The sequence below is a fragment of the Lynx canadensis genome, chromosome C2 (genome assembly GCF_007474595.2).
Source record: "Lynx canadensis isolate LIC74 chromosome C2, mLynCan4.pri.v2, whole genome shotgun sequence".
Taxonomy (NCBI): Eukaryota; Metazoa; Chordata; class Mammalia; order Carnivora; family Felidae; genus Lynx; species Lynx canadensis.
In genome coordinates this window covers 28,580,431-28,595,538 of record NC_044311.2, presented here as the reverse complement: position 1 = coordinate 28,595,538, position 15,108 = coordinate 28,580,431, and the positions used below count along the sequence as shown (strand labels likewise).

General features: G+C 37.0%; 1 protein-coding gene across 1 annotated transcript in view; it reads left to right on the top strand.

Annotated features, from left to right (window-relative positions):
* Positions 1-12,650, top strand: part of ACAD11 (acyl-CoA dehydrogenase family member 11) — a 93,828-nt gene extending 81,178 nt beyond the window's left edge. Inside the window, exons 18-20 of the mRNA XM_030328936.2 lie at positions 9,502-9,618; positions 10,580-10,689; positions 11,530-12,650. Of these exons, the coding sequence (XP_030184796.1) occupies positions 9,502-9,618; positions 10,580-10,689; positions 11,530-11,644 (342 nt within the window). The 3' untranslated portion in view covers positions 11,645-12,650. The remainder of the gene's footprint in view (positions 1-9,501; positions 9,619-10,579; positions 10,690-11,529) is intronic.
* The last annotated feature ends 2,458 nt before the right edge of the window (positions 12,651-15,108 follow it).

Here is a 15,108-nt window from a genome sequence, read left to right as displayed (position 1 = left end):
AGTATATTTTTTATTTTAAATTCCTGTAGGCTATGTTTGCTTTTTGTGATATTATTCAGCATATCTGTAATTTAGTTGTAACACAGTTTTATGGGAAAATACAGCCTATCTTATGGTGCACACCTGGGAGTAATCTGTGGGGAACCCTTTTAATATATGGTGAGGGCAAGGGTTCAGCTGTTGGATGGACACTGTAGGAGAAAGTAAGGTATGAACTTTTGGGGTTGTGGATACAACTCCGTGCTGCTCTGTGTATGAGCTAAAGAGTTGCTCGTGGCATCAATATCACTTCCTACATACACTTTTCTCTTTTCAAGACTGCCACCCAAACCCCGGCGCAGGATGAAGGGCGGGCACAGAGAGGTTGCCCCACAGACCTCTTAAACACATAAAAGCACTCTGCTTAAGTTTCATGAGAGATGTTTTTAACACTGTATCAGAGGGAGATTTCCCTCCTGCTTTTTGTAAGTTAATGTATCAAGCAGAACAAGCCCCAGCTTTTCAAAAATATGCCTCCCTTCACTGGAAACTTCTTGCACTTGGCACAAAGAAAATAATCTGGCAGAAGCAAAAGAGATGTGGAGGCATATCATAAACAAAAATCTGAGCCAGATTTTTTTTCAATTTATGAAAGTAACATTCCATTTCCATGAATTTGGAGATTCTTTCCAGCTGCCTTCTAAATTATTCCAGGCACTAAAGCAAAAAGTTCTGTATCAAAATTCTGTTTTAGTAAATAAATCTGACAACTCCTTAGAGCACTCAGTTTCTATCCACTTAATGCTTTTAAGCAAATCTAGGGTCTATAGAGACCCAGCTGAGAACACTTTCCTTTATTCCAAAGCTAAGAAATAAATGTATTTGTAGTCTGTTCATGAAGTTATAATCACCCAGCTTTACAGCCATCAAAAATATACTCACTTACCCCTGGGCCTTGTTTGAAATTGTTAATGCAGAGCCTGGTTTCAACCTCTAGGGAGTCATCCGATAGAAATATACTGGTGACACACAAATGTAATTTAAAATTTTCTATCAACTACATTTTTTAAAAGTAAAAAGAAACAGAAGAAACTGATATTTGTAATATATCTTATTTAACTCACTATATCCAAAATGTTATCATTTCAACATGAAATATAAAAGTATTATTAATAAGATATTTTACTTTCTTTTTAAAAAAATACCCATTTTTCTAAATTGGTTGTAGATTTCACACTTGTAATGCATCTCAATTCAGACTAGGCATATTTCAAATGCTCATAGCCACATGTGGTTAGTAGCAGCTACCATATTGAACATCTCTGTTTTAGGGAAACTGATCAAATAGCCACTGTTTAAGAAATGTACTAGCACAAACATAACCAAGCATAAAAATGACTGTGGAAGGTTAACGTGGCTCAAATAATTGTACTGTAATTGGCTGCTGGTCAAACTTGACAAATATGGTTCTCTACTGTAAACAGCAGTTCTATGACTAGGATTGGGAACAACAACAAAAACCCATACGGTTAACCAGAAGCATTTGTTATTGTCTACTGAGTTTCAGTGCTGAATTCTCAATGTTTGCTTGCTTGTGGGATTTATGATAAGTTTTGGTCCCCCTATTCTCCACTTACCTCCCACTTCTCTTCGAAGTTTTTACCAATGGAGAAAACTTACTAAGACAATTAAGAAACAAGTACCAACTTTTTTTAATTAAAATTTTTATTTTGAGGTCATCATAGATTCACATACAGATGTAAGAAATAATACAGAGAGATCCCTTATTCCCTTTCCTAAGTTTCCCCCAATGGTAACATCTTGCCAAACTAGACTACAAAGTCAGAGCCAGGATATTGTCATTGATATAGTCCAGATCTAGAACATTTCCATCATTGGGGCACCTGCGTGGCTTAGTCGGTTGAGAATCCAACTCTTGATCTTGGCTCTGGCCATGATCTCACAGTTCATGAGTTCAAGCCCCACATCAAGCTCTGTACTGACAGTGTGGATCCTTCTTGGGATTCTCTCTCTGCCCCTCTGTGCGCGCTCTCTGTAAATAACTTAAAAAAAAATTTACATTGCCATAAGGATCCCTCATCTTGTCCTTTCATGGCCATACCCACTTCCTCATTTCTTATCCTCACCTCCTCATTAACCCCGACAAACTTTAATCTCTTATTCATTTTTATAATTCTGTCATTTCAAGAATGGAATCATATAGTATATAAACTTTTGGGGTTGGTTTTTTTTCACTCTAATAATTCTTGGAGATTCATCCAGGTTATGTGTATCAATAGTTGGTTCCTTTTTATGTCTGGGTAGTATTCTTTGGTATGGATTCTCACAGTTTAGCTGTTTACCTGATGAGGCACATCTGGGTTGTTTCCCATCTGTGGCTGATACAATTAGAGCAGCTATAAACATTCATGTACAGGTGTTTGTGTGAACATAAGTCTTTTTTTTCTCTGGGATTAATGCCCAAGAATGCTGGGTCATGTGGTAGTAGCATGTTTCGTTTTTAAAGAAACCAGCAAACTCTTTTCCAGAGTGACTATACTGTTTTTCATTTTCACCAGCTGTGTAGTAATGATCCAGTTTTTCCACATCCCCACCAGCATATGGTGTTGTCACTGTTTTGTTTTTAATTTTCTTTTAGCCATCCAATAGGTTTATAGTAATAACTCATTGTGGTTTTAATTTATATTTTCCTAATGGCTAGTCATGTTTGAACATCTTTCATGTGACTATTTTCCATCTTCTATCCTCGTTGATTCATGTCTTATGCTCATGCTCTTCCTGGATTTTGTGTGTGTGTGTTTTGCTTTTTAATTGCTGAATTTGGAGAGTTCTTCATATTTTCTAGCTAATTCCATCGCTAAATATTGACTTGCAAATATTTTCTCTGTCTCTGTAGCTTATCTTTTCATCTTTTCATCCCCTTAACAGGGTCTTTCATAGACCAAAATTGTTTCATTCTGATGAGCTCTAATTTGTCAGTTTTCCTTTTATGGATCGTGTTTTTAATCTCAAGTCTAGGAACACTTTGCCTCGCCCTAGATCCTGACGATTTTCTTCTATAATTTTTTTCTATGAGTCTGCAATCTATTTTGAGTTAATTTTTGTATAAGGTATATGAGAATTAGGTCAAGGTTTATTTCTTTGCCTATGGATGTCCACGTGCTCAGCGCCATTTGTTGAAAAGGCTAGCTTTCCTTAATGGAATTGTTTTACATCATTCTCAAAAATTAGGCATATTTGTGTGGGTCTATTTCTGGTTCTCTGGTGTATTCTTTTATCTATGTCTGCCCCTCTGCCAATACCATGCAGTCTTGATTACCATACATAATTAATCTTAAAATCAGGATGGCTAATTCATCTCACTTTATTCTCTTCAAAATTCTAGTTCCTTTGCCTTTCCATATGAACTTAGAATAATCTTGTCTATGGCTTCAAAAAATCCTCCTGAGATTTTGATAGGAATTGTGTTAAACCTATATATCAGTTTAGGAAGAAATGACATCTTTATTATGTTGTGTCTTCTAATCTGTGAACACAGTATGTCTCTCCACTTTATTTAGCTTTTCTTTGATTCTTGCTATCATCTACGTGTAGCTTTTAGCATACAAATCCTATACATTTTGTTATATTTACATCTAAGTATTTTAGTTTTTTGAGTGATTATAAATGATACTGTGCTTTTAATTTTGGTGTCCATGTGTTCATTAATGGTATATATAAATATAATTGATTTGTGTATGTTTATCTTAAAATTCAGTGACCTTTCCAAACTCACTTATTAGTTTTGTAGATTGGGTGGGTTTTTTGTTTGCTTTTTTGTAGACCATGGTGTCATCTCCAAGTACGAGAAAGTTTTAATTCTTCCTTTCAGATACGTATATATTTTATTTCCTTTTCTGGCTTCATATCACTGGCTAGAACCTCTAACACTTTATTGAATAAGAAAGGAGAGAGTGTATATCCTTGCCTTGTTCTCAATCTTAGGGGAACATTAAGTAATAATGTTAGCTATAGGTTTTTTTAATGTTTATTTTTGACAGAGAGAGAGACAGAGCACGAGTAGGGGAGAGTCAGAGAGAGAGGGAGACACAGAATCCGAAGCAGGCTCCAGGCTCCGAGGTGGCAGCACAGAGCCCGACGCGGGGCTCTAACCCACGGACCGCGTCATGACCTGAGCCAAAGTGGGATGCTTACCGACTGAGCCATCCAGGCGCTCCAAGCCATAGGTTTTTTTTTTTTTTTAGATATTCTTCATTGAGTTCCCCTCTGTAATTAGTTTTCTGAGGATTTTTATCTTTTATCATGAATGAATGGAATTTTGTGAAATGATTTTTCTGCATTGATTTATATGATCATGTGATTTTTCTGCTTTAGCCTTTTTAAGATGGTAGAGTGCATTAATTGATTTTCAAATACTGAACCAGCTTTGCATCTTTGAAATAATCCCAACTTTGTCATGGTGTATAATTCTTTTTTATATATTGCTGAATTCTACTTGCTAATGTTTTGTTAAGGATTTCTGAATGTGGAGTCATGAGGGATATTGGTCAGTAGTTTTTTGTTTTGTTTTTGTACTGTCTTTATCTGATTTTGATATTAGGATAATACTGTGTTTACAAAGTGATGTGGGAAGTTTTCCCATCTCTTTTACTTTCTGGAAGAGATTGTCTCGATTGGTGTTAATTCATCTTTAAACATTTGGTAAGAGTTCTCTAATGAACCCATTGGGCCTGGAGATTTGGGTCCGGGAGGTAGCTTTTTTGAAGATTGATTTCCTTAATAGTTATAGGGCTATTCAACTTATCTGTTTTATATTGAATGAATTGTGGGTGGTTGTGTTTTTTGAAGAAGCGGTCCATTTTATCTAAGCTGTCAAGTTTGTTGTTTAGAGACGTTCATAATATTCTCGTTACCCTATTGATGTCTGCAGGGTCTTTAGTGACATATCCCCCGTTTCATTCCTGACATTGGTAATTTGTGCCTACTTTTTCCTTTGTCAGTCTTGTTAGAGGCCTGTTGCTCTTAATGATCTTTTCAAAGAATATAAAATATATTATTAATACATAAAACTATCCAATATAATTGTTATATTAGGGTTTAACATTAACAGGATCTTTGTTTTATTGATTTTTCTCTTTTTTTTCAATTTTACTGATTTCTGCTCTTTATTATATACTTTCTTTTGCTTTCTTTGGATTTATTTTGCTCTTTTATTTTGGTTCTTGAGGCCATAGCATGGATTATTAATTTGAGACTTTTCCTCTTTTCTAATGTATGTTTTTAGTGCTATAAATTTCCCTCAGTGCTGCTTTACCTGTGTCCCACAGATTGTGATATATTGTGTTTTCATGTCAATTCAGCTCAGTGTCTTTTTCAATTTCCTTTGAGACTCTTCTTTAACACATGAATTATTTAAAGGTATGTTACTTAGTTTCCAGCGTTTGGAGATTTTCCTGTTCCTCTGTTAATTTCTAGTTTGATCCCATTGTGGTTATAAACAAAGTCTGTATTATTCCATTTCTTTCAGATTTGTTGAGATTTGTCTTATGGCTCAGGATATGGTTTATCTTATTATATGTTTGAGGACACTTGAAAAGAATGTGTACTCTGTTGTTGGGTGGAACATTGCTTGGTAGTGTTGTTAAATTGCTGTATATTCTTGCGGATTTTCTGTCTAGTTGTTCTCAGTAGTTGAGAGAGGGGTGTTAAAGTCTCCAACAAGGATTGTGGATTGGTTTACTGCTCCTTTGGTTTCTATCAGGTTTTTGTTTTATATATACATATTCAGCAGCTCCACTGTTTGATGCATATACATTTACAATTTGCCCTTTTATCATTGTATAATAACCCTCTATGTCTTTGGTGATTTTCTTTGTTCAGAGTCTGCTTCATATGATATTAATATAGCTGTTTCTACTTTCATTTGATTGTTTCTATACTATATATTTTTTATTCTTATTTTTGCTTTCATCTTGCTTATATCATTATATTTGAAGTGAATTTCTTCTAGATGGCATTTAGGTGGGTCATGTTTTTCAATCCACTCTATCAGTCTTTGTCTTAAGTCTGCCATTTAATTTTTTTGTTTTGTGTTGGTTCTGTTTTTCATTTCTGTTTTCTTTTTCCTGATTCCTTTAGATTAGGTTACCATTTTTAGAATTCCATTTTGATTTATCTGTAGTGTTTCTGAGTGTACCCACACAATGAGGCATGTGTGCAGAGCACATAAACAACTTGACTGAGTTCTCAAAAGCCATAAACTACTGAAACTCACTGAAGGTGAGATAGATAACCATAGTATTCTGCAACTAGTAAAGCAGTTGAATTCATAGTTTAAACTCTGCTGAAATAAGAAATCATCAGGCCCAGATGGTATCACTGGTAAATGCTACTGAACAGGTAAAGAAGAAATAACACCAATTCTCTGCAGTCTTTTCCAGTTGGCAAGAGGACACTTGCCAACTCATTTTGAGCCCAGAATTGCCCTAATCCAAAACCAGATAAGAACAAACTAGACTAATATAGATGCAAAAACCTATTAGGAAATAAAGTCCAGCAATATATAAAAAGAATAGTATACCACAACCAAGTAAGGTTTATCCCAGGAATGCAAGGCTGATTCATACTCAGTAATTCCTAAGAAAAAAATTATTGTAATCTGCCATGTTAGCCTGAAAAATAAAAAGCATATAATCATGTCAACTGATCCAGAAAAGCACTTGACAAAATTCAGCATGTATTCATGATGTAAACTCTCAGCAAACTAGGAATAGAAAGGAATTTATTCAGCCCAGTGCAGAGCATCTGAAAAATTAATGATGGAAGACTAAATGCTTTTCCCCCAAGATTGGGAACAAAGCAAGGATGTTTACTCTCACTACTCATATTTATCATCATAGAGGAAGTCCTAGCCAATGCAGTGAGTCCAAAAAAAAAAAAAAAAAAAAGCATATAGTTAAGGGAAACAAAGAGGTAAAACTGCCCATATTCACAAACAACATGATTATTAGAAAATCCCGAGGGATCTACCAAACAAAACAACCTTCCTAGAACTGTGTTGAGCAAAGTCATGAGATATAAGATCAACACATAAAATCCATTTTTTGAACAACTGGAATGAACAACTAGAAACTGAAATTCAAAAAATACTATTTACAATAGACTTTTAAAACACAGATCTAAAAAACAAATATAGTATCCAAATGCTAAAAATTATAAAATTGATAAAAGAAATCAAAGGAAACCTAAATATAGAGAAATACTGTGTCCATGCACTGTTAAACTAATAGTACAGACGTCAGCTGTCTTCAGATTGATCTATAGATTTAATGTAATCCTAATCTGAATCCCAGCAGGACTTTTTTTGTAGATATCAGCAACTGGTCCTAAAAATTACACAAAATGCAAAGAAACTAAACTAACCAAAACAATTTGAAAAAGAAGAAGAAAGTTGGAGGAATACGGTCACTACCTGATCTAAAAACTTACTGTAAACTACAACAACCATGACTGTGTGGTATTAGCAGGGGGAAAGACACATAGATCTTTGGAACAGAACTGAGTTCAGAAATAATCTCATAAAAATATGGGTCAAATGATTTTTTATATAGGTGCAAAGGTAGTTCATGGGGAAAGGTTAATCTTTACAGTAAATGGTATTGGAAAGGTTGAACATTTATAGGCAAAAAAAAAAAAAAAAAAATGAACCTTGTCCTAAAGCTCATACCTCACATAAAATTTAACTCTAAATATATTATCGATCTAAATGTAAAAGGTAAAACTAGAACACTTCTATTTAAAAAAAAAAAAAAAAAACACCTTTGTGTCCTGGGATTAGGCAAAATGTTTTTAGACATGCACCAAAAGAGCAACCATAAGAGAAAAAAATTGACAAATTGGACATCATTTAAATTAATCACATTTGTCCTTTGAAAAGTTACTATTAAGAAAATGAAAATGCTACAGACTGGGAGAAGATATTTGCAAACTGCCCATCTGACAACTGACTTGTATCCTTAATAAAGAACTTAATAAAGAATAAACAGCAGTAAGAAAACAATCCAATTTTAGTGGGCAAATGACATGGACATGCCATCAAAGCAGATATATAGATGGCAAGCACATCAAGAGGTGATCCACATTATTAGTCATAGAGAAATGCAAACTTAAACTACCATGTAAGAGCTCTGCTCACTGTTAAAATGACTAATGTTAAAAAAAAAAAAGTGCTGATGGTTTTGAGAGCAGTTGGAACTATTATTAACTGCTGGTGGGAATGCAAAATGGTACAGCTGGTCTGGAAAACTGACAGCTTCCTATAAGCATTTACCAGATGATCTAATAATTCCATTCTCTACATCTGCTTTAAAAAATGCAAAGTATAGTCTTACAAAAACCTGTATGCACATGGTTATAGAAGCTCTGCTAATAATCACCAAAAACTAGAAACCACCCAAATATCCGTCAGCAGGTGAATGGTTAAACAAACTGGTACATCCCTGCAATGGAATACTACTCATTCATAAAAAGGAATGAACAGTTGGTACACAGAACTTGGTCAATGACACTCAAAAGCATTATGCGGAATGAAAGTAGCCAGTCTCTAAAGAATACATGCTACATGATTCCATTTGTATGACATTCTGAAAAAGCCAAAACTATAATAACTGAGAATTGATCAGTGGTTGTGAGAGTTTAGGGGTTGGGGAGGGTGTGACTAAAGAAGGGCATCGGCTTTAAGGGGAGATGGAATTGTTCTAGATCTTGATTGTGGCTACACCAATCTATAGGTGGGGTACAACTGATAGAACTGTTCACCAAAGGTAAAGGTCATTGTTACTAAATAACAACACAACCAAGGACTATTATTGCACCTTCCCCACACTGAAATTGTCCTGGGAATTATCTCGATTATAATCTGGTCCACCATCAGACATTATCCAAGTTTCAATGAGATTATGAGATTAGCATTCAGGAGGGCCAGTGAGGAGTGTTTGAGCAATAAGACGGTTGCTCAATTCAGCCATCTTGACTTTAGACATCAAGATATCCAAAATAAATTATTTTTCTGAGCAAATAAAATTTCTTTCTAAAATCTAACAATCTTAATTGTAGCATTCCACAAGTATATGGTTGCCTGGTATATATCAAGTAAGTCAACTCTTCCATTAAAAAATAAGGGAAGGGAAACAAAAATATAAAAACAGGGAAGGGGACAAAACCTAAGAGACTCTTAAATATGAAGAACAAACAGGTTGTGGGAGGGGATGGGCTAAGTGGGTAAAAGGCATTAAGGAATCTACTCCTGAAATCATTGTTGTACTATATGCTAATTTAGATGTAAATTTTAAAAAAAATTTAAAAAAAAGTAAAATAAAAATAGAGTAAGGCTTGGGAACAGTCAATAGCCTGGAGTATTTTACCAAACTACAAAGTTCTATTGGATGTGGACTCACAACTTATCCACTCCTCCTTTTTGTTGCCCTTTGCTCCCCCCTGCAGGAGGTTGTGGCTCACTGGATTGCTAAAAGCCGCATTGCCATTGAGAAGATACGTTTGTTGACCCTGAAAGCCGCCCACAGCATTGACACTGTCGGCAGCGCTGGTGCTAAGAAGGAGGTGAGGCCCCTTGGACCACCATCTGCCAAGGCTTCTTCAGTTTCTTTCACCCACTGGGCATTTCAGGTTTCGTGGTACCCTGATGGCACTCAGAATATTGGAAGTTTCCATGTGATTTTGGTTTTCAAGATTATAGATACAGGTCACTTGCTAGTTTTCCTTTCATTTGCCTGTTTTAGGGAATGATTTTCAGGGTGCAGAATATCTTCAGTATTCTTGAGATGCAACAAGGAAGAGGGAAATGCTAGACTACACAGACTTGGAATTGTACGCAGTATGTCACTTTCTGCTAGCCATGTGGCCTTGGGCAAAGTATCTGATCTTTCTGCCTGTGGCCTAGGGTTTAGCGAAGAATGGCAAAGATGACATAGAATGTGTAGCACTTTGCTACCACATAGTGAATGTTTCATAAGAGACTCCTTTCATTCCCTGCTTTATGTTTCTGGCTTACATGGAGTAAGAACATGATCGTTTAATTCTAAAAGCCAATAAAATTGGTAAAAGAGAACTCATTAGTGAAGGCTCTTGAATTCTTTTTTTTTTTAATTTTTTTTTTTAAGTAGGCTCCACACCCAACATGGGGCTTGAACTCACAACCCTGAGATTAAGAGTTGCATGCTCTGAGCCAAGCAGGTGCCCCTTGAATTCTTTTTTATGATCCCTAAGGTGATGAATGTGATTTATCAGCTGCCTTAAATCCTTTTGGAAACAATCAAGTTATAAATAATAAAATATGATTTGGAAAAGATCTCTCATTCCAGAATGTATTGATTGCAATATGGCCATTAGTGGCATTACAACGGATCTCTTTGATGGATGCCAACAAAGATCCTGTTTCAGTGATGAATTAATGTGGGAAAGTTCCCTTGTCTCATTTCACAAAGAAAATACAGATTATATAAAATTCTGCCACATTGTATATTGTCGAAGAGAGAAACCTTCTTATATCTTGCTTATGCAGATTGCAATGATTAAAGTGGCTGCCCCTCGGGCCGTCTGCAAAATTATTGACCGGGCGATCCAAGTGTGTGGAGGCGCAGGTGTTTCCCAGGACTACCCTCTGGCTACCATGTGAGTAGATGTCTCTTAGTAATCGTCTTCATCTGACAGGCTTGGAATGGGACTAGAAATCTATAGCTGCCGACACTGTTTAAGAAGAAAATACAGACACTAAAAGTATAGTTCAAAGCTAAATGAGGTAATATAGGTGCAATAAATGGTTGCTCTTAGGATCACAATTATTTCACTGGGCACATTGGGGCTCGTGGACTAGCGAGGAAATGGCATAGGGGTTCACCCTGAAACCAGTAGGATCACACAGGATCACAGATGGCAAAGGGAGCCCAGAGCTGGGCGTAAGTATGTCCTTAGGTCTGTTTGCCACGTCCGCAGGGATGCCTCAGGCCAGCGACCATCTCAGGTCCAGATTCTGGTGGCTGGGAGCCGAGGAACACTCTCCATTGCCTTGCACCTCACAGCCCCCTGCCACCTTCTCTCGCACACTGGAGAATCTGGTGCCCCACCAGTTTTTCCCAGAAATCTTTAACCATAAGAAAGAACTAAATATATAGTACTACATATAGAAGTGGTACATATTTAACTTCACTGCCTGTGGCTTACCTGAGGTATCTCTTAGGTCTAGCAACTTCTAGAACCCTAAAGCAAACCAAGACTGAGATTAAGCCATTGCACTGGGCCACTTAAGATTCCTCTTCCCAGTGCGAGAACTTTAAATGGCATTTCCAAGCCCTTGGGCTTACTTTCCTTGATTTTCTTTGTGCTTTTTCTCATCACCGTCTTGGCAAGATTTCAAAAATGAATAGTCCTGGCTTAGAATCAGAGTGACTGACATTAAAGTAGCAGGTTTCTCTTTGATAACTCCTGCCATCCCTGCACTTTTTGTTTTTCCAGGTATGCCCTAACACGAGCTCTGCGCATAGCAGATGGGCCCGATGAAGTCCACCTCTCCTCGATCGCGGCACTGGAGCTGCGGGACCAGGCCAGAGACATGAGGTCCAAGGTGTAGGAGGCAGCGGCATCTCACCTCCAGACAGACTTCTCGAGCACCAGCATTTGCACCTCATTCTGTTTTTGCACCAGTTTGAGCACAGGATTAACTGCTCGTTTTCAGTAAAGATTTGAGCATCTGTTTTGATCAGTGGGTCTTATCATTTTAAGGGTCACATGGGTTTAAGTTAAATAAGAAATTGTATAGCTGCCATCATTCAGTCTATCACCTAAGCATTCAGCATTTATTTTTAAAACATTCAGCTTGTAAAGAGATAATGAAGTAAACTGCATAGGCATAAAGATATTTTCACCTTTGGATTCTCAGAAATTATTCCATTTAGATAAATATCCAAGGAGTCACTGTTCTGTAAAAAACATATTGGTGTCCTTTTTAACACTGGGTTTAGGGATTGGGTTAACACTTTTAGTATTACAGTGTTTGCACTGGAGAGAGCTGCAGGAGTCATTTAATGCAGATAAGCCTCTTCATAATTCAACAGAAAACATTTATACATAAAATCTGAATGCAGTTTAAACCTTACTAGAAAACATGGCATATTATAAGAAAATGTAATTAACAAAATTTTTAATTCTGTTGATGAGAACAGTGGATAGGTGAAGCTACAAGAAAGTAAGTTAGTTTCGAGAGATTAAAAACCGTCTGCTCTGAATGCCATTCTGTTAATATCAAATCCTAAGCAAACATTCTTGCAGCTTTTTAAATCAGTGTTGCCCAATATAGCGGCCCTGGCCACATGGACCTCTTGAGCACTTGAATTATGCTGAGTGCCACTGAGGAACTTTAGGTTTTTTAAAGTTTAATTAACTATTGATTCTTAGTTACTGGAAAACTTTTAAGTATGCCTATAATAACTTGGGTATGTGAATTTACTTTTTCAAATGTAAATTTTATGAAATCTAAACACGGAGGAAGTATTTTAGTTGAAAATTTAGAATCCAAAGTAGGAAACAGAGTCACTGTAAAATACCAAATTTTAAAGACTTACTATGAAAAAAAAAAAGGTAAAATCCCTCATTAATACTTTTTAAGTTGTGATTACATATTGAAATGATAAAATGTAGATATAAGGCATACCTTGTTTAATCGTGCTTCACTTTTTACACTTCTTAAATTTGCAGGTTTGTGGCAGCCCTGTGGTCAAGCAAGTCAGTCGGCACCATTTTTCCAACAGCATTTGCTCACTTTGTCTCTCTGCCACATTTTGGTAATTCTCACAATATTACAGATGTTTTCATTATTATTATATTGAACTGCAATCTCATGATAAAATTTGGATGAGGACTCACTTCTTATGGATGAGCAAAGAAAGTGGTTTCTTGAGATGGAATCTACTCCTGGGGAAGATTTTTGAAATGATAAAAAAAAAAAAAAAAAAAAAAAAAGACTTAAAATATCACATAAACTTAGTTGATAAAGCAGCAGCAGGATTTCAAAGATTTGACTCCAATTCTAAAGGAAGTTCCGCAGGTAAAATGCTACCAAATAGCATCACAGACTACAGAGAAATAGTTCATGAGAAAAATGCAGCAAATTTCACTGTGTTGTCTTACTTTAAGGAATTTCCCAGCCACCCCAACCTTCAGCAATCCCCATCCCGAGCAGTTAACAGCCACCAACATAGAGGCAAGAATCTCCTCCAGCAAAAATATTGTGACTCGGTGAAAGCTCAGATGATGGTTAGCATTTTTTAGCAATTAAGTATTTTTTTTTTAAAGATTTTGCTTTTCAGTAATCCCTACATCCATTGTCAGGCTCGAACTCACATCCCTGAGATCAAGAGTCACGTGCTCCACCGACTGAGCCACTCAGGTGCCCCCCTAAAATATTTTAAATAAAGGTGTGTCCACTGATTTTTAGACAATGCCATTGCATACTTAATGGAGTACAGTATAGTGTACATGCCCTGGGAAACCAGAAAATTCCTTTGACTTGCTTTATTGTCACATTCACTTTATTGCGGTCTGCAACCAGTCCCACCGTATCTCTAAGGTATGCCTGTGACTGAAGTAAAATGTTATTAAAATCAATTTCACCTGTTTCTTGTTACCTTTTGATGCCACTGGAATATTGGTAAAATTTTAAATTTTCAAATGAAAGTATTTTTATTTCTAAAAACTTTAAAACTCTGTTATATGAGCATACACATCACAAACATTTATTGATGTCCAGAGATTATTTAAATGCCTTCTTGGAGTGGGGAGCAGGCATTTAACAAAGACCTGGCTCTGATTCTTGTGTGTCACATGGGCCTCCTAAACATTTGCCTTTGAGCCTTAACCTCTCTACACCTCAGTTTTTCTTTCTGTGCAGGGGATTAACTTCAATCCTTGCCTTCTGAGCATTCATTGTGACCATCACTAAAGCCATGTAGAAGCACTTGGATATTCTGAACCACAATATTTTATAAGATATCCTCATGTGAAGGAGATAAAATAACCCAAGCTATCGAATCTTATTTCTAGTTTTAAATGTCACTTAGAAGAAATCAGGATTGGGGTGCCTGGGTGGCTCGGTCAGTTAAGCATCTGACTTTTGATTTTGGCTCAGGTCATGATCTCAGGGTTTGTGAGATCGAGCCCTGTGGTGGGCTCTGTGCTGACAGTGCGGACAGAGCCTGCTTGGGATTCTCCGTCCGCCCCATGTGCACACGTGCGCTCTCACTCTCTCAAAATAAATACACTTAAAAAAAATTAAAGGTTTATGTCTGATACTTACAATTTTGTGATAATTTTTTCCTATGCCTTTGAAGAAAATGGTCTCAATTGGTGGTTGACTTAGTTCATCTATTTTTACTTATGTCTGTCATGAACACAACCATCCCTAAGCCAAGTCACTCCATGTGATCCATATTCACGTCTCTCCCCTACCATTTATTTAGATAAAGTATTATAAAGAATGGTAAGGGTTGTTTTGAAAAGGAAAATTACAGTCTCCAAAGAATGAAAAGATCGAGGGATACTTTGCCTCAGCCATGGTGACTCAGCATGGAAACTCAGAGCCATTTCTAGGACGTCCTCAGGCTGTCCCTGGGAGTTGCCTTGTGGCCGTATGCCCAGGGGCAGTCAGCCAGCTTTGCCATCCACGGTGTTCGGTGTTCGAAATGAGAAGTTGCCCTCCATAATAACCACATGGCAGGGAAGGAGGAGCGCTCACCAGGCAGTGCCGGACGTCATGACCTCTCCAAGATCTGCATGTGGTCAGCCGCGGGGAGGAGGGACCTCGGGGACAGCCTGCCAGGGAAGTTCCCAGGAGGCTCCATACAAAAGTGGTCACGGAAGGCGTATCAGTGCTTGTCCAGGGGAGTGGCCAGTTAAGGATCTCTTTGGTGTTGATATTTTACCTTCAAAACATACAGCAGAAAGTCTGTGAACAAGTAGATTTCTTCATCAAACTGCGATTACTTACGGAGGCTTCCCCGAAGTCTGCATCACCCCAGCTCTTTCCATACTCACTTTCTG